This window comes from Rhinatrema bivittatum, chromosome 3 (genome assembly GCF_901001135.1).
Source record: "Rhinatrema bivittatum chromosome 3, aRhiBiv1.1, whole genome shotgun sequence".
NCBI classification, from domain to species: domain Eukaryota; kingdom Metazoa; phylum Chordata; class Amphibia; order Gymnophiona; family Rhinatrematidae; genus Rhinatrema; species Rhinatrema bivittatum.
Genome location: NC_042617.1, coordinates 192,300,662 through 192,325,669, shown reverse-complemented (window position 1 = coordinate 192,325,669; position 25,008 = coordinate 192,300,662). Strand labels below are relative to the sequence as shown.

Below are 25,008 nucleotides of genomic sequence, written 5' to 3'. Positions count from 1 at the left end.
GCTTTTTTTTTTTGTTTTGTTTTTTCAAATCGGAGGAGGTTTTTTTTTCCCCCATTGGAAGGCAGCCACAACCCCAAATGAGAATTCTGCAACCCCATTTGGGGATGCAACCCACCATTTGGAAACCGCTGCTTTTAACGGCTGATAGATATGGAAGGGAATTTTCCCACGCAACCGATTCTCTCCCCGATAGTCCCCGCACCTCTCCCTCGCATCCAATCCACGGGCCGGAAAGAAAGGCTTGGCAGGCCACATTCTGGCCCACGGGCCGTACGTTGGACAACCCTCATGTAGAGGAAACCCCTTCTGCAGCTATGAGTTGTTTAGGATAAGTGTCTACCAGTTTTGTACAGTGCAGTGGTGCGATTTTTGTCCATTCTTGGCAGAAGAGCACAAGCAGGGTCTGATTTCCCATAAGGCCAACTTAGGCCATGGCCTAGGGCGCAGCAGTCAGGGGGGGCATATATACAGCAGAAATAACAATCAAACATTTACAAATTTTTCAGTATTATTTTGAAAAGGTGTGTGTTAAATTTACATCCATATACTTTAAATAAATTGAGCGGTACTTTTACGTTGCCCATCTCTACAGTTTGCGCTGTCTTGCTCAGTCACAGGCAAAAAGCATTTGCTATTTCTCTCTCACACACTCAGCGTAAACCACGTGTTAAAGGAAAATTCCAGATTTGGTGTTACAATAGTGATTCCAAGTGATTCATTACGCTCATATCGCTTGTCTTCTACATATCTACTGATAATAGGTACGTAAAATATATCGTTACTACTTTTATATACTGTTTTGTTAACTCGGGGCTGAAAGCCATAAGCAGAAAAAGTTGATGGGGGGTATTCGCCAAATTATAAGGGGGCTGCAATTTTTATTACAAACCATGAAACATATACAACTTATGGCTTGTTTATGCCGCATCATTTAATGTGGTGTAATGTAAGTTTGACACAAAATGCAAAACATTTCAATAAAATTCTATGTCAGATGAGAATCGATGTAAATCTTCTGCATTTTATGTCAATTTTATTCACTGTTTTTTATATCAAATACGCCATCTGGGTGAATAATTTGAACTAACCAAAGAAGTAATAGTTGTACCTCGTATGAGTTATATAGGCAGACGTCTGCATTTTGCAGGCTGGCCCGACCCGAACCTGCGGGCAGAGTCTGGTTCAAAATATTTCCGGTCTGGTCGGACAGAAGAACTTTGGGGTGATGTGGGTCCCGTGGGCTGAAAAATTTGGTCTGTTTTGTTTTGCTTCTGGGTTCACTGGTCACAAGTTTAAATACGTTTCGAATAACTGGCAGGGATTACATTTTAAATTGAAAATTATAAATCAACTTTTGAGGGGGAGGGGGCGCAAAATTGTGCTTTGGCCTAGGGCGTAGAAATGTGTAAATCCGGCCCTGAGCACAAGCTCTTTTTAAGTGCACTGGGAATCATCTGTGGACTGCATTCCCTCAAGTATTGCAACAGATTTTCTATTGTATTGAGGTATGGGTTATAACTGGGCCACTCGAGGGCATTTGCTTTTTTTTTTTTTTCTTTCTTTCTTTCTTTCTTTGAGCCTCCCTAGTCAAACTTTTGCTTTATGCTTAGGATCGTTGTTCTGCTGGAAAATGAATTTTGTCCCCAGTTTCAGGTCTGTGACAAACTGGAACAGATTTCCTCCTGGATCTGCCTGTACTTTGCCCATCCATCTTTCCCTCGATCTTCACAATGCTCCTTGTATCCATTGCTGCAAAAGATTGCCAAAACATTGTTGCCACCACCATGTAGGGATGGTGTTAACAGGATGATGTGCTGTTTGTTTTAGCCATATCATGTGACCTTGGAAGATACAACCCTCCCTTTCAACCACCAAATCCATAGACTCGGCTTCATCGTAGACTCTAAACTCACCACTTAAACTCATATAATATCAGTAACAGTTTTCCTTTTTCAAACTGCACCCGCTTTGCTACCACCACACCTTCTTTTATGGCTCCACCTTTGCCACAGTGGTCCTGGCCAATGTAATCTCTCTGGACTACAGCACCATCTCCACTGGGCTGCCCAAGAAGCTCAACCATGGTCTGCAGCTCATACAAAACTCTGCAGCCCAAATAATGCTAAGTACCTGGTTCGATCGGATCAACCCACTCCTGAGAACCCCACACTGGCTTTCAATCCAATATCGCACCATATTGAAAAACTGGTCCTAGTGTGCAAGGTTGTAAAGGACTTGGCACCTCCTTTACCTCACTGACCCATCCCATACACCCTCTCCCAACCACTGCACTAACTACCCCTAAGCCCATCTACTGGTACCAGCCCCCAAAGAAATGTGACTCAAATATGAGAAGGAGAACTTTCTTAGAATCTGCCTCCACCCTCTAGAACTCCCTATTGCTTGAGATCAGATGTGCCCCAGACCTCCAGATTAAATCCCTGGCTATTTTGAATAGCTTTCAGCCCACAGTCAGTTTTAAATCCCACTTCAAAATGTATTTGGCCCTCCTGAGGCTTTTCTGAGCCATACTGTAACACTGCCACCAAGTCACCACCACATCATAGTACAAACTATGTTGGACATATGTGTCTGTCCAATTATACTACTTTAACATAGATTTGTATAATTGTTTTCTGGTGTTTATTTCATTTATTCTGAACCCATTGTGTTACTGCATCTATTTGTGTCTAAAATGGTATTTATATCTTTGACATCTATAAATTCCAGCTGGTTTTTTTTTTTATATCTGTACCTGCACTAACTTGCTTATACCTTTTATATGATATAGTTACTCTGTTGTACCCTATCCTTATTTGCTTATAATGTTTTCATATTTGAACTTCATATCTACTGTAAAACTTAACTAAAGTAAAATCCTGAATCTTTGCTGTAATAATCTTTGAACACTTCTGCTAGAAAAGTATGAAAGAAATAAACAATGATGAAGTATTTAGGATTGCTACAGAATTACAAGGGGTGGCACTTATACAGCTAAGCTATTCCATGTTTTTATTGCTACTTCATTTTCAAAGGAATTCTGGAATATATTATTTGCTTGACATTTGTAGGATAGGACATGTGGATACATAGAACCAAACACTGGTTTAATGCATTTTACTGCCAGGGTATAAGTCAACAATAGATGAACATTTTGGAAAGAAGTGTAGACTTTCTATAGACCAGTGATGGTGAACTCCAGACCTCAAGTGCCACAAACAGGCCAGGTTTTCAGGATATCCACAATGAATATGCATGAGATAGATTTGCATACATTGGAGACCGTGCATGCAAATCTTTCTCATGCATATTCTTTGTAGATATCCTGAAATCCTGGCCTGTTTGTGGCACTCAAGGACTGGAGTTCGCCATCACTGCTATAGACACTGTATATCCCAGAAAGGCTTTTCAAAGCCTGTAGGGCAGGGGTGGGCCATCTCCAGTCCTCAAGAGCCACAAATAGGCCAGATTTTCAGATTTCTCATGCATTATTCATTGAGGATATCCTGAAAACCTGACCTGTTTATGACTCGAGGACTGGAGTTAGCAACCGCTACTATAGGGGGACAAAGCCAGTGGTGGTCAGCTATCAATACCTTTGCCAAACCACAGAACTGGAAGTAATGCATGAACACTAAGCAATCTGTAGCCAGCAATGAAGTTCATTAAAGTCTCCCCAATACAAGATGTAAATTTTCTATTTTTATGTGATTTCGTCCTTTTAAGACTCCTTGGAAAAACGGATACTAAAACATCAGAAAATGTGCATGACCCCTTTTCGAAGAGGGAGTGTTGTGGAAGGTTTGGGGAGAAAAGTAGATTTACTCACCCACATAATCACTGGACTTTTTAAAATTTGTACCCAGTTGTATACTGATGTATATTGTCACTATTCATAACAAAAGGCTTTTCTGATGTATTGCAAACTGTGGTTTTTTTTGTTCAGTCTTTTTTCCTTATTTTTTCCCCTTTTTTCTTTTTGTTTTTACAAAGGTTAAGCTTTCCAGCAGCATCCAAGTTTGGATTTAAGTTACAGCAGTTCCTATATTTTTATATTGTAAGCTACTGCTTTTATACTAGTTTAATACATCAGAGTGATTCCGATAGATTAGGCGAATTATTTATTTATTTATTTTTTACTGCAGTTTGCCATTTTCTCGCTCCACTAGGGCTGTTCATGATGATGTTTGACTTTGAGGGAGCTAAACATGTGATCATAAATTAGTTATAATTGGGCTGTCACGATCAGGTAGAAATAAACAGTAACAGAGGGGCCCCGAGGTGGTTGTATGTTTCTCAAAAGATTGTTTTGCAAATACATGTCAAAGGGTTTTCTTTTTATTGGCTTTCTGACTAAAAAATGAATTCTTTATATAATAGCTGTTAGATAGTTGTATGGTTTGGCTTGGCCTGTTTATCCAAGTGAGCTGTACCAAATAGTACCATGCTGTGTTATTCTCAAGAGTTACTTTCTGCAGTAATCTAAAATGGTAATGTACAAATCATATTGTGGAAGGAAAAATGTCTGTTACCTTTCAGACATGTAATACAATCTTATAGTTATCATACTGGTCCTGGATGAAACTGAATTCTTTGCAAGTTGTAGTGTTTGTTGGAGCGCCTGTGTTTTCCAAAGTTCTTTCTGTATAAGAGCTATTAAAGCCTTACATTTTCTGAAAATGAGACGAAAAATAGTGGTCTATTTTTATTGGAGTAACATACCACTTCTTTTCAAATATAGAATCTGAATGTGTACAATTTGCATTTTCTGTTTGGGTAATTGCAACAAGTACAACAGAACACCTTGGTGGTAGATGATGAGCTACCTCCAAGTCTAAAGTTATAATATGAGCCTATTAAAGCAAAGATGTATCTCTCTCTTAAACATGGATATGTTTACAAGTGTCAGAGATTTTTTTATGAATGTTTCTTGGGATGCTTACTGTATGTAAATGTGCTTCAGTCCTTATACATTTTCTGATGACAAATCTAAAGATTTTTGTTTTTGCTCTCTGTCTAGGCTATCCATTCTGTGGCTTGGCACCATGAAGGAAAGCAGTTTATTTGCAGTCATTCAGATGGTACCTTGACAATATGGAATGTAAGATCTCCTAACAAACCTATCCAGACAATTGCACCACATGGTAAGTTTAGATCCCTGTTTAATTATTGCCATATTGGGTATTTTATTCTGTGTCAGATTTTAATACGTGTCTTTTTATAGCTAAAATGTTCTTTGTACATCTTATGCTGTATGTATGATTTGATTAAATATTTTAATGAAGTGATATATTTTGTCACATTGGCCCCTTGGACTTTCTTTATTCAAATTCTAAAATTTACCTTCAGTTTTATATGTATAAGTTGCAAAACACCCACAGCATTCTGACGGATTATTGACCATTAGCTATGGTGCTCATATTTTTTTATTCATATGTGAAGTAATACAGTTTTCTTCCCTTTTCACTTGAACATACTGATTAAAAGGTTTCAAAGAGCTTGGCCATTACCTATAGATGTTGGTAGGATGCTTTTCTTGGTGCAAGTCTCTTTAGTTTCCCCAGTTGTGAAACATACAAGCACACTGAGGACTTTCCTCTGAAGATGATATTCAGCCCAGTGCAATGCTAAAATTCCTGTTTAGTCTTATGCTGGGATCAGGTTCTGGTAGTCTGTCATGGTAGCCATTGAGTATGCTGTATCAAGTATTTTAAAAGTGATTAGACTCTCAGCCCCAATATGTTGAGAGAAAAAAAAAATTGCAAGAGAATCTTTGGAATTGATTTGAGGAGCAGATGTACCTCAAACTGTGTTGCCTGAATCCTAGATGGGTGCCACTGTGTAAAATGTGGGCTCAGTGGTGGTACATTACGCCATAGAACACACACAAAATCTTATAAAAGCAAAACTTAGTTTATTAAATATGGTAAAAATTGGTAGAAAATTGTATAAACAATATCAAAGTTGAATATCAGTAATAAGTATACATCACAATAAACATTACATAGATTAATCAAGGCAAAATAGTTATTGCAAAAATAAAGATAAAAATAAAGAAGAGAGTCTATACAGGAAATACTTTCCACATAGGCCTTCCTTTCTATGAGATAGTATCTTCTCGAAAATAAAAGGCTGTACGAGCTCAGGAACTCCACAAACCAGCTGCTCACACTTTTTGTCTGTGGCCATTCAAAGAACACTATAAAATGAACTATGAACTTATCTTATATTCTCTGGCTTTAATCCAGTGTCTGATGCACTTATAGCTCTGACAATAGCCATATGTAGCTTGTTAAACTTTGGCTAATTAAAACTCAGTTACAATAAGATTTATGGCCTGGCTATGACTGTGCTAGACTCTGAATCCTGGCCTCCACCATTCTTATCTCTTAGAAAAACAAATGTATTCCTGGTTCTTATCTTAGTGCCTGTTACTGAGCAAGAGAAGAAGTGTAAAAACAAAACAAAGATTCAATTTAAAAATGTCTTATGCTGGGCTAAGTTAAGCTGTGCACTATATATATACTGATCTACATTTATCAACTACTGGTGATTGTTTTGATCCACTATTAACCTCACCTTTGCCCACAATGTATTCCAGGAACCTGATTAACTTCCTAAAATAATTTTAACACACATTGGTGATTCTTCCTCCTGTAACTTGGGTGGTCAATGATGGTGAAGTTGAGTCAATAATAGGCAAGTGGAACAGTCTGTGTCAATGCTACAGGAGATGGCAAGGTCAGCAGTATTGAACCAGCTTGCATACAGAGTGATGCACATATAGAAATTTAGAACATGACTGTAGATAAAGGCCATATGGCCCATCCTTTGGATCAGGAAATGTCTGGACAGCAGCAGAAATAGTAATAGCAGCGACAGCTTTGGCAATAGTGTTTCCTTTCCAGCTTTTGGTACTTGTTGAAAAAAAATGAGACTTACTGAAGTTCTTAGCTTTTCCTCATCTGTCCTGGAAGCAAAATTAGCAAGCTATGGACTCTTCCACCTCCACCTTCAGCATCACTGTTGACCAGTTTGCATACTAACTTGTTACTTTGAAGGCTAGAATAGTATATCCTATCCTTTCACAGTGCAATGTAAGCTTATGTACCTATGAAATGTATAGTTTAAAGTGTTCCCTTTCTAGAATCTTCTTCGTTGATTTTAAGGTGTGGTTTGGATTGTTGTCTTGCTGAAATATCCAACCTCTTTTCTGCTTCAATTTCTTTGACTATGGGACATTAACTTTTGGATATACTGATATTTGATTGAATTTATTTTTCCTTTCACCTGCACAATATTTCCTGTGCCACTAGCTGCCATACAACCCCAAAGCATAATAGATCCACCCCTGTACTTGCCAAAATATTCTTTTCTTCAAATGTTTCACCCTTTTTTTGCTTCTAAATATTTCTTGTATGTTGTGGCCAGTTTAATTTTATTTTCATCAGCCCAAAGTACTTTGTTCCAAAAAGATTCAGGCTTATCAAGGTTTTGCTTTTTATACTTTAGACAATTACTTTTGTGATGAGATTGTAGGCTTTCCTTCTGATGACTCCAGTCATTGTTTAAACAATGTTGTTCTGTGAACCTGTCAACTAACTCCAGTGACAACTAAACTTTTCAGCAGGTTTGTAGTGACCCACAAGCTGAGGGCTGTCAGATAACCAGGTGTGACGAGGCCAGAGCCTCAGGCTATATGCTTGGGTACTACAAGATTTGACCTGTAGAGGGTAATCCTTGAGAAATGGCTGCCCCTTTGACAGCATGGACAAGCATTTACCAAAAGAAAAACCATAATGTCAGAAAAACCATGCCTTACTGCTCATTCTCACCCCAACACATGGACTGGTTGTACTCAAGGTTGTCACTGCAGCAACTTCAAATGTCCTCAAGAGAAGAACACTTAGCATCTCTAGGTCCTCTTCTTTCTTCAGTATTATCCAGCAGTACTGACCCTTTTATTGTGCAGTCATTTTATTCTAATGGAGACTGCATTTTTGTCTCATTTCCACCTATCTGAGAATTACAGAGATAGCCCAGCTCCAATAGTGACCTAGGTTTCAGGCTCCAAATGTGACCTTAAATCCCTTTACTGTTATCTTTAATCAGAGACATTCAGCATGTTCAGTCTCCTTAAATTCTTAATCCCAATTTTGTTTGATTGGCTTTAGCTCCTGTTCCAGGACTCAGAAGCTGCATGGTCTCAGTCTTTCTGATTGCACAGTTATTCTTTAATTTTTCCCTTTTTGGAAAGTGAAAACACAGCAGGGCTTTCAATAACAGCAACTTTTGTATTGGTAGGAGTTTTGCACATAAGCACCTTTCCACTTCAGTAGATTCATATTGTTTCTTACAGACATGTAGGAACACATTTCTCAAGACAGCAATCATTATATTTTATTTATTTAAAAAGACTTCTATACCACTACCTACAAAAAGTAATACACTTTGCAGTGCTCATCCAAACAAGCTGTAGCATCCCAACAGGCTGTAGCCCTCTTGTACTCCAGGGTTAACCCAAAACATCCAATTAGTGCTGGTTGCAGTTTCTTGGTATCTTTGCAGTCCCTTACTCTTAAGTCAATCACCTCCCCAGACTGCTGTAACAAACAAGGCTTTTCTCTGTCCCAGCTTTGGTTTGAGTTCTTATCCTGACAATTTGTTTTGTTTCTAGTTTAAGTTGCAGCAGGTCCTGCCTCTTAAACATGCAGCCATTTACCTCACTCTAGCTAACTGACCCCCACCAAAAAAAAAAGACCACCTAAGGGCAGGACTCAGTATGGTTACGCTGTATTTTCATGAGTTTAGCTCTGTCTGGTTCCCCCGCAAGATTCTAGGTAGCCTTTTCTTTATGTATTCCTCATAAGAATAGTAAAACAATCCTGAAGCTTAAAGATACCAGCTTTCTCTCTTAAGTGGAGCTTTTCTTTTTCTTTCTTTCTTTTTTTTTTTTTTAACAATCTTGTGTTAAATTCTTCTGTATTTGGATCCTGTGACTGACTCTTCTTTCATCTCACCAAACTCTTGGGCTGAGCTGTCTTTCTGGTCCTGAGGTCTCCTCTGTGTCTGCTCCTCTTGCTGTGCTCCCTTTGTTCCCCTAGTGTCCTCATTATTAGCAAAACTCTACTTTTATACAAGTGCTAGCCTACTACTGCAGGAATGGATGGCCACACCCTATCTGCAATGCCTGCCTACTCAAATCTTCTTGCAACCTGCTCCCAGGACTTCTGGGAGTTGTAGTTCTTAGTAGCCATCTTAGTAGCATACTGTTTCAATGCCCCAAAAGGCTCCTACTGAAGGAAATATAGAGATTTTCCTTTTTTGAAGTGCAGGGAATAAAGAAAACTAAGTACATTATCACATCAAGATATTGGCAATTTCCCATGCATGCTGAATAATGAGGCTTTTTCTGTATCTATGTGTATATATGTATAAATATTTTAAACCTAGTTTTGGGACGGAGGATGTTTCTATAGTAATTTGGTATTTTGTGTATAGTAGCTATTTAGTTAAGTTTTTATAGACGTTTTGGTTTGTGGATGTACTGTGGCAGATATCTGGTAATGTAAATTCTTTTGATTATTGTTTCTGAAAGTCATTAAGTCTCAGATTTGATGTGAATAACGTATTTGCATTATTGTAAGTTTAAAATGGAAGTAAAATAAAAAAAAAGTATAAAGGAGCAGTCTCCTTTAATCCCTCTAATTGTAACTTTTATCACTCCCCCTGTTTATTGTAAACTGGCATGATGTGATACTCTCACGAATGCCGGAATAGACAAAACCTAAAATAAATAAATAATTAATTAATTGAACTTGTACTATATGTAGAGTTAGTAAGATATCACAGGTCATTTACCCGCATAACCAAAGAAGTTTCTCAAATTTTGAGTTTTGAAGTAAAATCCTTTGTAATTCTTGTCCTTTTGTTAAAAAGTGGATAAAACAATTTTTTTTGCAGCTGTTGTTAAGGCTGACTATCCATGTGTATATTAACCCTTGTGAAATATCTTCCATTTGAAGCACTTGGAGGTGATAGTAATGAGGGAGCTCATCAAAGGTAGCAGAGATAATGGCATGTTGACTGTGGAGCAGGACTGCTGAGAAGAAGGCAGCTGGTATGGTTACTTGGAGGATGAAAAAGATAACTACAGACAGCAGCAACTGAAGATATTAAATATTAATTAAATTTAGAATTTGACATAAGACTAAAGCAACAGGGAAGGTTTTAAATAGGCTATCGTTTAAGTTGAATTTATAGAAATCAAGAAAATGACAGCAGATAAGGGCTACAAGAGTCATCTAGTCTGCACATTCATGAAATAGTATCACAAAGCCAACTCAATACCAGGCTTTACCTTCGCATCTTAGAATCTTCTTTGCTTATATCATACTTTATTCCATTCTCTTTTTGCTTTGATCTCCATTATCTCCGCTAGGAGGTTGTTGGATGTATCTGCCACCATTTCTGTGAAGACATATTTTCTTCTATTATTTAGAGACGTATCCCCTTTTGAGCTGGTGTATTATGGTTCCTTGTTCTAAAACTTCTATCCATTGAAAAATGCTTGCTGCTTAGGCATTAATATCTTTTAGGTATTTGAATATCTCTATCATACACCCCCTCCAATCCTACTCCCTAGGATATACCGACCCTGCATCATTTTGTTAGCTCTTCCCTGTCCTGCCTGCACTTGGTCTATATCTTTCTTGAGACATAGCTTCTAGAACTAGATAATAGTCCAGATGGGATTTCACTAATGACCTTCACTAATGACCTATATAAAGGTATTATCAGCATCCTTTTTTCTACTGCTATCTCCCTATGCATCCTAGTATTCTTCTGGCTCTCACCACTGCCTTGTCCGCAGTTTGCTATCTTGAGGTCATCAGATATGTTCACCCCAAGATTTCTGTCCTGATTGGTCTCTCCACTGCCCATCTCTCTCTCCCTTTTCATCGTATACTGCTTCCTTGGTCTTTTATGTCCCAATTGCATGATTCTGCCCTATTTTTCATTAAATGTTAGTTTCTAAATTGCTGATTATTCCTTTATTTTTTAAAATGTATTTATAATGAGGAACACAACACAGTAAGAATCACAAAATACATACAAAAGTGTATAACAATATGAGGCACCTTAGTAACTCCATCGTTTCAAACATAGTGGTCAATGATATCAGTAAGATAAGATGCGGTAAGACAATATGACAGGGTTCAAATATAAGAACAATAAGATTACAGTAAAATATCTAGTAGGCAACAGTCTCTCCCAGGGTATCTCATATTAAATGACCAAATATGCCTAGCTTAGGGTCTAGCATTCCAAGATTCCCAGAAATTATCACATATCTTATCATACATGACCTTATGTTTTAACACATATGTTAGCCTTTCTATATTTGCAATTTCCAATGGTGACTTCCACATCAGTGTAATTATGAACCTGCCTGCATGTATCAGATAATTAGCTAGCAACTTCTTGGAAGTGGGTAAGCATTGATTCCCCCCCCCCCCCCCCCCACACACACACACAATCTAACCAACAGGCATAGCAAATGCATGAGCACTACATTTACTGCCACCATTCTAATGATGCATCCACTAATATCTTTCCAGAAGGCAGCCACCAAGGAATCATCCCACAAGACATGCAGATGGTTCTCGCCAGTCCACAGCATCTCCAACACAGTCTACAAGCATTAGGTGAAAAAGCATAAAAAGGGGGGATACCAATAGAATAGACGCAGCAATTTAATAATCAATTGTGACCTTCTCTTACAAATCAGTTTTGTGAGCTGCCTTGCATATAATTTTCCAGTCCAGCACATCATACGCCACCTGGAGATCCCTATTCAACGCCTCTGTTATCATTATCATTAGGGGGTGCATCTCAAGAACCCAGGCTGCCCATAATAGCCCTATAAAATTTAGAGATGCCTCATTTAGGAATGTCTTCTTGAAGTAACACCCATTCCACTAAGGTGGGGTGCTGACGCCCAGTTTAACACTCAAAATCGTCCCAACACCTCCAGTATCCTAGTATAGCCCAAAGAGCTGTCATCTACCGAATATTCAAAGCCTAGATCCTGGAAAGAAATGCAATCCACACTCCTCTTGCCAGAACTGACCAACAAATTTCAGCCCTGTTTTCCACCAAATAGACACCTCCTTACAGAAGGTGAATAGAGAAAGAGATGGGTTCTCCCAAGGGGGGGTGGGTGGATAGAGAAGAAATTGGCCTTGTATGAATTCCAACCTGCTTACAAGACCCCTCTCCATACCTTCAAAGTATAGCATATATGAAAAGGAACTGCCCCACTAATTCTACACACCCACACAGAATCAGCCAGGTGCAAGATCAAATGTGATAAATCTCTACCTTCTGCTAAATGTGACTCTAAAAATGCCAGGGTGTAGCCACATCCCAAAGCAACCATATCTGAACAACCTGCTGTTGCGTAGCACCGGCGAGGGGCCGGTGCGCGTGATGCTGTATGCAAATTAGGTGGCGCGGTAGAAACAAGGAAAAGGAGGCGTCCCTAGCGCCTCCTTTTTCACAGGAGCTGCGGCTGTCAGCGGGTTTGACAGCCAACGCTCAATTTTGCCGGCATCGGTTCTCGAGCCTGCTGACAGCTACGGGCTCGGAAACCGGACGCCGGCAAAATTGAGCTTCCGGTTTTCAGCCCGACAGCTGCGGGCCGAATTCAAATTTTTTTTTTTTTAACTTTTTTTACTCTTCGGGACCTCCAACTTAATATCGCCATGATATTAAGTCAGAGGGTGCACAGAAAAGCAGTTTTTACTGCTTTTCTGTGCACTTTCCCGGTGCTGGAAGAAATTAACGCCGACCTTTGGGTCGGCGCTAATTTCTGAAAGTAAAATGTGCGGCTTGGCTGCACATTTTACTTTCTGTATCGCAGGGAATACCTAATAGGGCTGTCAACATGCATTTGCATGTTGAGGGTGCTATTAGGTGCCGCGGGTTGGACGCGTGTTTTCCTCCCCTTACTGAATAAGGGGTAAGGGAAAACGCGCGTCCAAGACTAGGCTTACAGTGCGCTCCGTCGGAGCGCACTGTACTGTATCGGCCTGTTAGATTGTAAGCCCTCTGGGGATAGAGAAATACCTACAGTATACAGTACCTGAATGTAAACCGTTGTAATATCTCAGATCAAATGTCAGTATATAAAAAAAATAAATAAAATAAGATTTAAGGGTCTCCCACAACATCACTGGAGATTGATTAGCACCAGCATAAATCATCTTAGTCTTTTTAGCATCTACAATCTTTTCACAGAAAGCCTCATTGCCCAATAGTAAAGTATTGAAACTCCACAGCTTGCGAGATTGTAAGGACTGCGATATAGTCAGAAATAGTAAAATTTTGTGGTGGTCTGATATGGCAAGGTAGGATATCCACAAAACCTCATCAGTCTGCTTAATTCTGCTGTACATAAAAAAAATTCTGTGCAGCTATAGGTACCATGTCTTTCAGGCCGATTCAGTATGGTGCGCTCAGGCCGAGCGTACCGTTAGCCCCCGTTTGGATGCACGTTTTCGACGTGCTGTTATGACCTCATATACAGTAAGGGGTAATGGCACTTGGAAAACGTGCATCCAACCCCCCCCCCCCCCCCGAAACTAATAGCGCCCTCAACATACAAATACATGTTGATGAGCTTATCCCACGAGATACAAAGGCAGGCGTTAATTTCGGCCTGCACTGGGAAAGTGTACAGAAAAGCAGACAAAACTGCTTTTCTGTACACCCTCCGACTTAATATCATAGCACTATTAAGTCTGAGGCCCCAAAAATTTAAAAAAAAAAAAAGTCTGCCCACGAGTTGGAAAACAGATGTTCAATTTTGCCGGCGTCCGTTTTCTGAACCTGTGGCTGTCAGCGAGTTCGACAACCGACGCTGGTAAAATTGAGCGTCGGCTGTCAAACCCAATGACAGCCGCCTCCTTATTAGCGCAGGCCCTCATTTGCATACTGAATCGTGTGCCCAGGAGATTGGGAGCTATCCTCAGAGCTCCGGCTCTCCCGCACATTTTACTGAATCGGCCCGTTTGTGAGTAAAAAGTATACTCTTAGGGTTTTGCAATGTCCATAAATCCACAAGCCCCAGCCTAGACATAAAATGCTTCAGTCCCTCTATTGGACCTTTAACCCTTCGCCTCTGAGAAGTTATCGAGCATGGGATCTAAACAGGCATCCTAGTCACCCCTCGCCACTTCCTCCACCAAGTGCTGAAAGAAGGTCTGGTTCTCATTTGAACTGTAGACATTTACCCAAACAAAGCTCCTACCATACAAGGAGCATTTTAGGGCAAAAAATCTACCCCCCAGAAACTTCAAGTGTTTTGTGATAGTGATAGGGCAGTTTTTATGAATAAATACGCACACCCCTCTGCTTTTAGTGTTTAAAAGATGCATACTATATCTGCCCCATCCACTCACTAAGCAGCTTTTTGTGCTCCACTGCTGTCAAGTGCATCTCTTGCAAGAGAGCAAATGCAACTCCCTGACTTAGGAAAATTCAATATACACTTTCTTTTTAATGGAGTTCCGATACCTCGAACATTCAATGATTATATTGTTTACCCACCATCTATGGCACAGTTGAACATATATGTGACCGTGCTATGTTGCACTGCTTCATTTTTAAGAGGAAACCATAATTAAACCCTAACAACTAATCATCCAACAAAACTTCTCCTCTCATCACCCACCACCACTCCCATACCTGCCACACCTAGTAGACGACAAACTCCTTTGCAAACTGCCTTCTGTCTCCATTGCTGCAATATGACACCACACCTCCCTTCTTTACCATGAAATGTTGGGCAGAGGACACCTTGGTGCCCAGCCTTTCTGGTAAACATACACATCCCCTCACTAAAACTTCCCCAGCCTCCATATCGCCCTCCCCCACATTTTGCCCATTCTCTCCCCCAAACATTGTCAAGTCCTTTCCCCGCTCTCCCCTCCCAGTAGTCCCCTCATTAACAGTCAAAATCTGTAGCACAGTAATCCTGGATAGAGCTCTTTTTTGCACAAAGGCCTTTGCTGTGGCATCAGTTCATCACCAGCGTGCATCATTATCACATGTGGACATCGCTGGCTGTGTCAAGACGTACGGTGTTAAATTCCTGCCAATGGCTGTCCCTTCTAAACTGTACCTCTCCAACTCCAGGTAAACATAGCTTTGCAGACCCTATAACAATGTTTACCTGAACATGTGCACCAACAAGGAAAATCCCCCAAGTGATAATCAGTCACCAATACCCCAAACCAGGTCCCAAATTGCTTCTCAGGGATGATTTAAGCACATCCTCCCCTGATTCAGTCCCTCCTGCCTCACTCATCTCCCCACTTTTTTAACAAACATATACATTATCTCTCATAACAACCAAACGCTGTATGATCATTTGAGTAGGATACATGAATTGCTGTGTTCAAGTCACTCAATCCCTTGATCCTCCACCTGAAGTCGCTGTAGAAAAGTAGAGGCTGCCATAACATCAGAAGAGAGATTCACTGCCCCATTGTGCTGCATTCTCACAGGGTATAACAATGCAGCCAGTGCATGGTATAGCATCAGCTGAAAGTCCTGGGGAAAATCAAAGTAGTAACTGTTTTCAGAATTTTGGGGTAAATGTCAAGATTATAATCTTGACTATTTTGGTTTTTTCCCTCCATTTTCAATACATTTTAGCAGATGCACTCAGTTGGGGCCTTCTTAATGTGCAATGGCCTTTCTTTCTATTTATCTCATTGTGTGTCCAGGGCTATCAGTTGATATAAACTATGGTAAAAAGCCTGTAGTAGCATCATGCTACTTCATAGTATGGCGTTTAGCAGAAAAATCTGAGTAGATGTCACAGTTTTAACTTTGACTTCAGAGGGGGCACTTGGGATGGTTTTGTTTTTTTTTGTTTTTTTCCAGTTTGGATTTTACTTACCTGTGGGAATCTTTGCCAGGTTTTCCCTCTTGCTTAATAGTATTAGGGTTGCTTCTTTTACAAAAAGTCTTCATACAGCAGACTTTACCTTAATACAGGTTTATTGTGCATTTGTTTTCTCTGTGTTCCTTCAGAAGATGATGGTCTATCTTTAATGAACATAAGACTTCACAGCAAGTAAGCAAACAGTCGGGCCAATACAGTACAGTGCGCTCTGACGGAGCGCACTGTTAACCCGCCATTGGATGCATGTTTTCCCTTACCCCTTATTCAGTAAGGGGCCCGAAAACGCGCGTCCAACCCACCGAACCTAATAATGCCCTCAACATGCACATGCATGTTGATGGCCCTATTAGGTATTCCCGGGCGATTCAGAAAACAAAATGTGCAGCCAAGCGCTAATTTTGCTTTCAGAAATTAGCGCCTACCCAAAGGTAGGCGCTAATTTCTTCGGGCACCGGGAAAGTGCACAGAAAAGCAGTAAAAACTGCTTTTCTGTGGACCCTCCGACTTAATATCATGGCGATATTAAGTTGGAGGTCCTGAAGGGTAAAAAAAAGTAAAAATAAAATAAATAAAAAATTGGAAGTCTGCCTGTGGCTGTCGGGTTGAAAACCGGACGCTCAATTTTGCCGGTGTCCAGTTTCCGAGTCCGTGGCTGTCAGCGGGATCGAGAACCGACGCCGGCAAAATTGTGCGTTGGCTGTCAAACCCGCTGACAGCCACCGCTCCAGGCCAAAAGGAGGCGCTAGGGACGCGCTAGTGTCCTTACCGCCTCCTTTTGCCCGTTTCTACTGCCGGGCCTCATTTAAATACTGAATTGTGCACACAGGTGAGTGGCCTGTCCATGCGCCGGGAGAGCGAGCGTTCGCCCGCTCTCCCGCGGACTTTACTGAATCGGCCTGAGTGTCAGTTACTGGTTTACTTTAGGCAGCAGCCTTGCCTAACAGTTCTGTTATCTTCCCTGGTTAGGCTCTCCTGTTAAGTTTCCTGGCTCTCTTTCGCCAAGCTTGCTTCTCTGTGGCTTAGGTCTATGGTTAGTTTGCCCTTGGCTCCCTTGACTCCTAACCTTGGCCTTGGCTTCTACCAAAGGCTGTGCACTTCCTGCTTCCTTGTAATCTGTTTTAAACTGTAAAGCTCCCCTGGTGAGCCATCAATTTTATGTTTAAGGTGGATCTATCTAATTCCTGTTGAGGGTATCTTCCTCTACCCCTTAATCCCTTACAGTACTGCCTTGAACAAACAGCTTTGGTTAACTTTCAGCTGCCTGTCTTGCTACCCAAATCCTAATGGCCACAAAACCAGCATTTTTGACCATTGCATGTACAGCTGTTGGAAGCAGAGAGAGTTTTGCAAGAAATAATCCCAGTAATATGTATGATATTGCGTGGTGCATCTGCCAGTGAATATAATATTTGTCTATGTGGTGCTGAAGCTGCGTTATGTAGCCAGCACGCATTTTACTGTTTAATAAAAAAAAGGAACATATAACCAAGGCTCCTTGTAAGTTTAGTTCAGAGAAATGATCATCACCAGACGCCATCATCTGTACATGCCAGGAACCCCATCAAGTGCGGGTAGACTGTCAATTGAATCAGCTTTGCCTGCTGTCAAGCAGAAGACAGACTGAACTGCTGCCATGATTTGATAGGTAAAGGACTCTTATTTGCCCTTAAAAATAATTCTAAAACAAGGAGAGATTCTATGACACTAGCAACCAGATAGATTTAAAATAAATCTTTTTCACTCAACATGCAATCAGTTTTTAAAGTCTGCTGCCAGAGGATGTGGTTAAGGCAACTAGCATATTGTGGGTTTAAAAAAAGGTTTTGATGAGTTCCTGGAGGAAAAGTCCAGGATAGGTTTTTAATAATTTCTTGAATTCTTTTGGGTTTGAAATTTGACGAAGCGATGTATGTAATGAGTTCCATATTTGTGGGCCAGCCACTGAGAATGCTCTGTTTCTTGTAATATTTAAACATTCTAGGCGTACTGATGGAATATCTAATAGGTTTTTGTTCAGAGACCTTAAATGTCTGGTTGGTTTGTAAATTCGAAGAATATTGCAAAGGTCAAAGCCAAGCTGCTAAGGTTTTGACTAAGTTTTGTAAAATGTTTTGTTGAATATTTTTTCCTACCCTTTTTGTAGTCCTAAATATTTAGTATCTTCTGGTAAAGTATGTCAGTTTTTATTTTATAATGTTGAGAGAAATTTATTGAAAAAACTGCATTGACATGACATTCTTAAAAGTATAAAGGACTGTAATTGTGAGTCAAATACATGGATAAAACAGCATCTGCATTTAGTTTTTGCTTTGGTACAGCAGCAAGGAGAAACATGTCAGCGGTTTATTGCTACCTTACCATGTATATCCTGTATTCTTGGACTGGAAAACTGGTTATTTTTCTTAATAGGTTTTAACTGTGATCCAGTTTTGTTAAAAGAAAAAAAATCCACACACACAAACAGCCTTTAAAGTTGTTTCACTTTTCCCCAGCTGTCATATTTTTATCTGAATATTGGGAAGAAGTAGGATTCTGGCTATTATAGCATTGTATTATGAGTCGCAAGTCTTTAACTTCTGTAGTCGAATGTAATTTGCCTTAAGCTACCAATAAAAGCCATAAATCTAAATATTTGACCCTGTATATGACCAGTGGCAAGTCACTTTTATCTTTCGGTGATTCCAGGTGCTAGTTGACAATGAGGCATTTGTTTTAATTTGGCTTTCCTATATTTTTATCTTCTAAAATTCCCTAATCTCTCATTATCAAAGTTCACATTAACATTAAAATGTATCAAGAATTTAAATATGAAGCTATTTCACTGTCTGTATGAACCATCAACCAAATAGGTTTTCCATAGTTAAATGAATTAAAATAGCAAACTAGCTGAAGAATAGCAAGTATGTACTATTTTTGTATGGACTGGGTCTTTGCTTAAGAACATAAGAACATAAGAAAATGCCATACTGGGTCAGACCAAGGGTCCATCAAGCCCAGCATCCTGTTTCCAACAGTGGCCAATCCAGGCCATAAGAACCTGGCAAGTACCCAAAAACTAAGTCTATTCTATGTAACCATTGCTAATGGCAGTGGCTATTCTCTAAGTGAACTTAATAGCAGGTAATGGACTTCTCCTCCAAGAACTTATCCAATCCTTTTTTAAACACAGCTATACTAACTGCACGAACCACATTCTCTGGCAACAAATTCCAGAGTTTAATTGTGCGTTGAGTAAAAAAGAACTTTCTCCGATTAGTTTTAAATGTGCCCCATGCTAACTTCATGGAGTGTCCCCTAGTCCTTCTACTATCCGAAAGAGTAAATAACCGATTCACATCTACCCGTTCTAGACCTCTCATGATTTTAAACACCTCTATCATATCCCCCCTCAGTCGTCTCTTCTCCAAGCTGAAAAGTCCTAACCTCTTTAGTCTTTCCTCATAGGGGAGTTGTTCCATTCCCCTTATCATTTTGGTAGCCCTTCTCTGTACCTTCTCCATCGCAATTATATCTTTTTTGAGATGCGGCGACCAGAATTGTACACAGTATTCAAGGTGCGGTCTCACCATGGAGCGATACAGAGGCATTATGACATTTTCCGTTTTATTCATCATTCCTTTTCTAATAATTCCCAACATTCTGTTTGCTTTTTTGACTGCCGCAGCACACTGAACCGACGATTTCAATGTGTTATCCACTATGACACCTAGATCTCTTGGGTTGTAGCACCTAATATGGAACCCAACATCGTGTAATTATAGCATGGGTTATTTTTCCCTATATGCATCACCTTGCACTTATCCACATTAAATTTCATCTGCCATTTGGATGCCCAATTTTCCAGTCTCACAAGGTCTTCCTGCAATTTCACAATCTGCTTGTGATTTAACTACTCTGAACAATTTTGTGTCATCTGCAAATTTGATTATCTCACTCGTCGTATTTCTTTCCAGATCATTTATAAATATATTGAACAGTAAGGGTCCCAATACAGATCCCTGAGGCACTCCACTGTCCACTCCCTTCCACTGAGAAAATTGCCCATTTAATCCTACTCTCTGTTTCCTGTCTTTTAGCCAGTTTACAATCCACGAAAGGACATCGCCACCTATCCCATGACTTTTTACTTTTCCTAGAAGCCTCTCATGAGGAACTTTGTCAAACGCCTTCTGAAAATCCAAGTATACTATATCTACAGGTTCACTTTTATCCACATGTTTATTAACTCCTTCAAAAAAGTGAAGCAGATTTGTGAGGCAAGACTTGCCCTGGGTAAAGCCATGCTGACTTTGTTCCATTAAACCATGTCTTTCTATATGTTCTGTGATTTTGATGTTTAGAACACTTTCCACTATTTTTCCTGGCACTGAAGTCAGGCTAATCGGTCTGTAGTTTCCCGGATCGCCCCTGGAGCCCTTTTTAAATATTGGGGTTACATTTGCTATCCTCCAGTCTTCAGGTACAATGGATGATTTTAATGATAAGTTACAAATTTTTACTAATAGGTCTGAAATTTCATTTTTTAGTTCCTTCAGAACTCTGGGGTGTATACCATCCGGTCCAGGTGATTTACTACTCTTCAGTTTGTCAATCAGGCCTACCACATCTTCTAGGTTCACCGTGATTTGATTCAGTCCATCTGAATCATTACCCATGAAAACCTTCTCCATTACGGGTACCTCCCCAACATCCTCTTCAGTAAACACCGAAGCAAAGAAATCATTTAATCTTTCCGCGATGGCCTTATCTTCTCTAAGTGCCCCTTTAACCCCTCGATCATCTAACGGTCCAACTGACTCCCTCACAGGCTTTCTGCTTCGGATATATTTAAAAAAGTTTTTACTGTGAGTTTTTGCCTCTACAGCCAACTTCTTTTCAAATTCTCTCTTAGCCTGTCTTATCAATGTCTTACATTTAACTTGCCAATGTTTATGCTTTATCCTATTTTCTTCTGTTGGATCCTTCTTCCAATTTTTGAATGAAGATCTTTTGGCTAAAATAGCTTCTTTCACCTCCCCTTTTAACCATGCCGGTAATTGTTTTGCCTTCTTTCCACCTTTCTTAATGTGTGGAATACATCTGGACTGTGCTTCTAGAATGGTATTTTTTAACAATGACCACGCCTCTTGGACATTTTTTACTTTTGTAGCTGCTCCTTTCAGTTTTTTTCTAACAATTTTTCTCATTTTATCAAAGTTTCCCTTTTGAAAGTTTAGCACGAGAGCCTTGGATTTGCACACTGTTCCTTTTCCAGTCATTAAATCAAATTTGATCATATTATGATCACTATTGCCAAGCGGCCCCACCACCGTTACCTCTCTCACCAAGTCCTGTGCTCCACTGAGAATTAGATCTAAAATTGCTCCCTCTCTCGTCGGTTCCTGAACCAATTGCTGCATAAAGCTATCCTTTATTCCATCCAGGAACGTTATCTCTCTAGCGTGACCCGATGATACATTTACCCAGTCTATATTGGGGTAATTGAAGTCTCCCATTATTACTGCACTACCAATTTGGTTAGCTTCCCTAATTTCTCTTCGCATTTCACTGACCATCTCACCATCTTGACCAGGTGGACGGTAGTATACCCCTATCACTGTAGTCTTCCCTGATACACAAGGAATTTCTACCCATAAAGATTCAATTTTGTATTTAGTCTCATGCAGGATGTTTATTCTGTTGGACTCTGCCATCCCGGACATAAAGCGCCACACCTCCTCCCGACTGCTCCTCTCTGTCATTGCGATATAATTTGTACCCCGGTATAGCACTGTCCCATTGGTTATCCTCTTTCCACCATGTCTCTGAGATGCCAATTAAGTCTATGTCATCATATACTGCTATACATTCTAATTCTCCCATCTTACTACTTAGACTTCTGGCATTAGCATACAAACATTTCAAAGTTTGTTTTTTGTTTGTATTTTTATTCTGCTTTTTAATTGATAGGGATAAGTTAGAATTTTTTAGCTCAGGTGAGTTTTTAGTTACAGGCACTTGGACTACTTTTCTAATTATTGGAACCTCACTGTCTGGATGCCCTAATTCTAATGCATCATTAGTATCCTTTAAAGATACATCTCTCCGAACCATGCGCTGCTGAGCGACTGTTGGCTTTCCCCTTTGTTCTAGTTTAAAAGCTGCTCTATCTCCTTTTTAAAGGTTAGCACCAGCAGTCTGGTTCCACCCTGGTTAAGGTGGAGCCCTTCCCTTCGGAAGAGACTCCCCCTTCCCCAAAAGGTTCCCCAGTTCCTAACAAAACTGAATCCCTCTTCCTTGCACCATCGTCTCATCCACGCATTGAGACTCCGGAGCTCTGCCTGCCTCTGGTGACCTGCGCGTGGAACAGGGAGCATTTCAGAGAATGCTACCCTGGAGGTTCTGGATTTAATCTTTCTACCTAAGAGCCTAAATTTGGCTTCCAGAACCTCCCTCCCACATTTTCCTATGTCGTTGGTGCCCACGTGTACCACGACAGCCGGCTCCTCCCCAGCACTGTCTAAAATCCTATCTAGGTGACGCGTGAGGTCTGCCACCTTCGCACCAGGTAGGCATGTTACCAGGCGATCCTGACGCCCACCCGCCACCCAGCTATCTACATTCCTAATAATCGAATCACCAACTATGACGGCCGACCTAACCCTTCCCTCCAGGGCAGTAGGCCTTGGGGAGATATCCTCAGTGCGAAAGGACAATGCATCACCTAGAGAGCAGGTCCTTGCTACAGGATCCTTTCCTGCTACACCTGGTTGGTGCTCTCCCATTATGAGACCTTCTTCCTCCAAGGCAGCACCAGGGCTGCCAGTCTGAAGTTGGGATTGGACTACAATGTCCCTGAAGGTCTCATCTATATACCTCTCTGTCTCCCTCAGCTCCTCCAGGTCTGCCACTCTAGCCTCCAGAGATCGGACTCGTTCTCTGAGAGCCAGGAGCTCTTTGCATCGCATGCACATGTACAACTTCTCACCGGTGTGTAAAAAATCATACATGTGACACTCGATGCAAAAGACTGGGAAGCCCCCCTCTTGCTGCTGGACTGCTGCCTTCATCTCAATTTTGATCAGTTCCTAGTTAAGTTTTAGGTTGCTATGGGAGTAGGAATGTGTCTAAGTTCCTTTAAATGTATTAGTGAATTCACTATATGTCTGGTAGTGGCCTACTGGGGTCTGATCGAATTCTCAATAAAGTTTTTGTTGATGGGGTTTTTTTTTTTTTGTGCAAGTGGCACCTGCCTATAAATTAAGGGATGAGCTTGGGGTGGGTGGGCAAGGGGTGGGAGGGTTGGGAATTACAAACAGTCTAACTTTAGTTAGTCAGCCTGAGTGACTCACAGCTCCCTTGATTAACAAATGTTGTTCCCTATTCAAACCTAATCACACTACCTCAACACCTTTCCAAGGTGAGTAACTGAGCTGAACTATTCAACTTTTTTACTTTGGTATATACTGCTCCTAGCTTATTTCTTGCTTCTGGCTACTTTTTTGTGGGGGTTTTTTTTTTTGGTGGGTTTTTTTTTTTGTTTTTCAATACAATGCACTCAGTTATTATTAAATAAAACACTTAACTCTTTAAAAGTCTGGAGGACACTTTAATAGTCAGGCAGACTTTTAAAAATAAACACACTACCTACTGCTACCTTATTGACTGACTAAATACAAACAGTCTAACTTGTTTATTTATTCACTGCCAACCTACTGCTACCTTATTGACTGACTATTTAAAAATGCAAACAGTCTAACTTGTTTATTCACTGCCTGACTATTAAAGGCACAAACACACTAAATAATATTCCCAAATAGTTAACTTTGCCCCAATACTTTTAAAAAAGTCAATGTCAATGTCCCAAGCAAAAACTTACTGATTCCTTTCAGCCACCAGCAAGGTGATCCTCTCCTCTCAGTGTTTCCACTGGAATGTCTCAGTGTTTCCACTGTTGAGCTTCTTTGTTTAGCAACTCTTCTATGTTTTCTATAGTACAGTGCTTTAGACAATTGTGCTCCTTTTAGGAGGAAATACGATCAGAGATTTTCAGGATATTTAAGGCTGTAGTTTATGCCTTTCCTTTGATAGATATGGAAACACAGGTTAAACAAAAAATAATGCAAGGTAATGTGTTTTTAGTGGACTAATACAATGCAATTCTTGACTAGCTTTTAGAAGTTAATTCAGTAAAAAAAAAAAGGCATCGCCTTAAATTCATGGCTCCCAGTTTTCTGTGACAGACTTTTCAAGATTCTATGGCAAGAGATAGCAAATTCTGTGGCAGATTTTTCAAATAGTGGCAAATTTGAATACTTCTGCACCCCGTTTATGCAAAAATGTCAAATTTCTATTGAAAGCCTTGCTAATTCTTTTTAAACATTTAAACTATACACACACACAAAATGTATCATGTAGAAAAATCAAATATTTATCAAGTAAACATATGCGTCAAACTTTTGTCTTTGAGATGTTGCTTTTGTTTTGGATTGAAATACAGTGCAACCATGCTCTTAATATTTTCTTGAACAAGCCTTAGTCATTTTTCAGTGTATGAGATTGTGTGTACACTGAAGCTGTGCTGAGCATCAGTAGAGTTTATGCTGTTAATTGTCATCTCTGCCAGCTATGGGACAGGTGAAACTGCAGACTTCCAAAACACATACAGGCCTTTAATTGGCATGTGGCTGGCCACATATACAGTTGTGAGAATCTTTGTATAAAGATGACATTCTTCTAAAGGGACATCAATCCATCCAGGAATTAAATCAAAATCATCTTTGGTTTGATGGAGATTTTTGAAGGATCAAACACTGTTCTGTCCACTCTAGCCTCACCCTCTCCCCTCCTGTTCCCTTCGGAAGAGGGGGAGATAATTGGATTAGGAAGCACTGTGACTTGGCTCTTGTCTGCTCTAATCTCAGCCTCATCCCTCTCCTGCTCCCTGCAAACTGAAGCAGAGAAATTAGTTGCAGGAGGCTGAGACAGAAGGCTATTGTATTTACTGTCGGCTCGATCCAGTAAGGCCGCGGTAAAAACAGTGAGGTAGTGTC

At 40.2% G+C, this 25,008-nt stretch overlaps 1 protein-coding gene across 4 annotated transcripts in view; it reads left to right on the top strand.

Moving 5' to 3' along the window:
- Positions 1 to 25,008, top strand: part of STXBP5 (syntaxin binding protein 5) — a 1,098,992-nt gene that overhangs the window by 503,672 nt on the left and 570,312 nt on the right. For all 4 annotated transcript variants that reach the window (XM_029594044.1, XM_029594043.1, XM_029594042.1 and 1 more), the window contains exon 8: positions 5,021 to 5,144. In XM_029594044.1, coding sequence (XP_029449904.1) covers positions 5,021 to 5,144 — 124 coding nt within the window. The remainder of the gene's footprint in view (positions 1 to 5,020; positions 5,145 to 25,008) is intronic.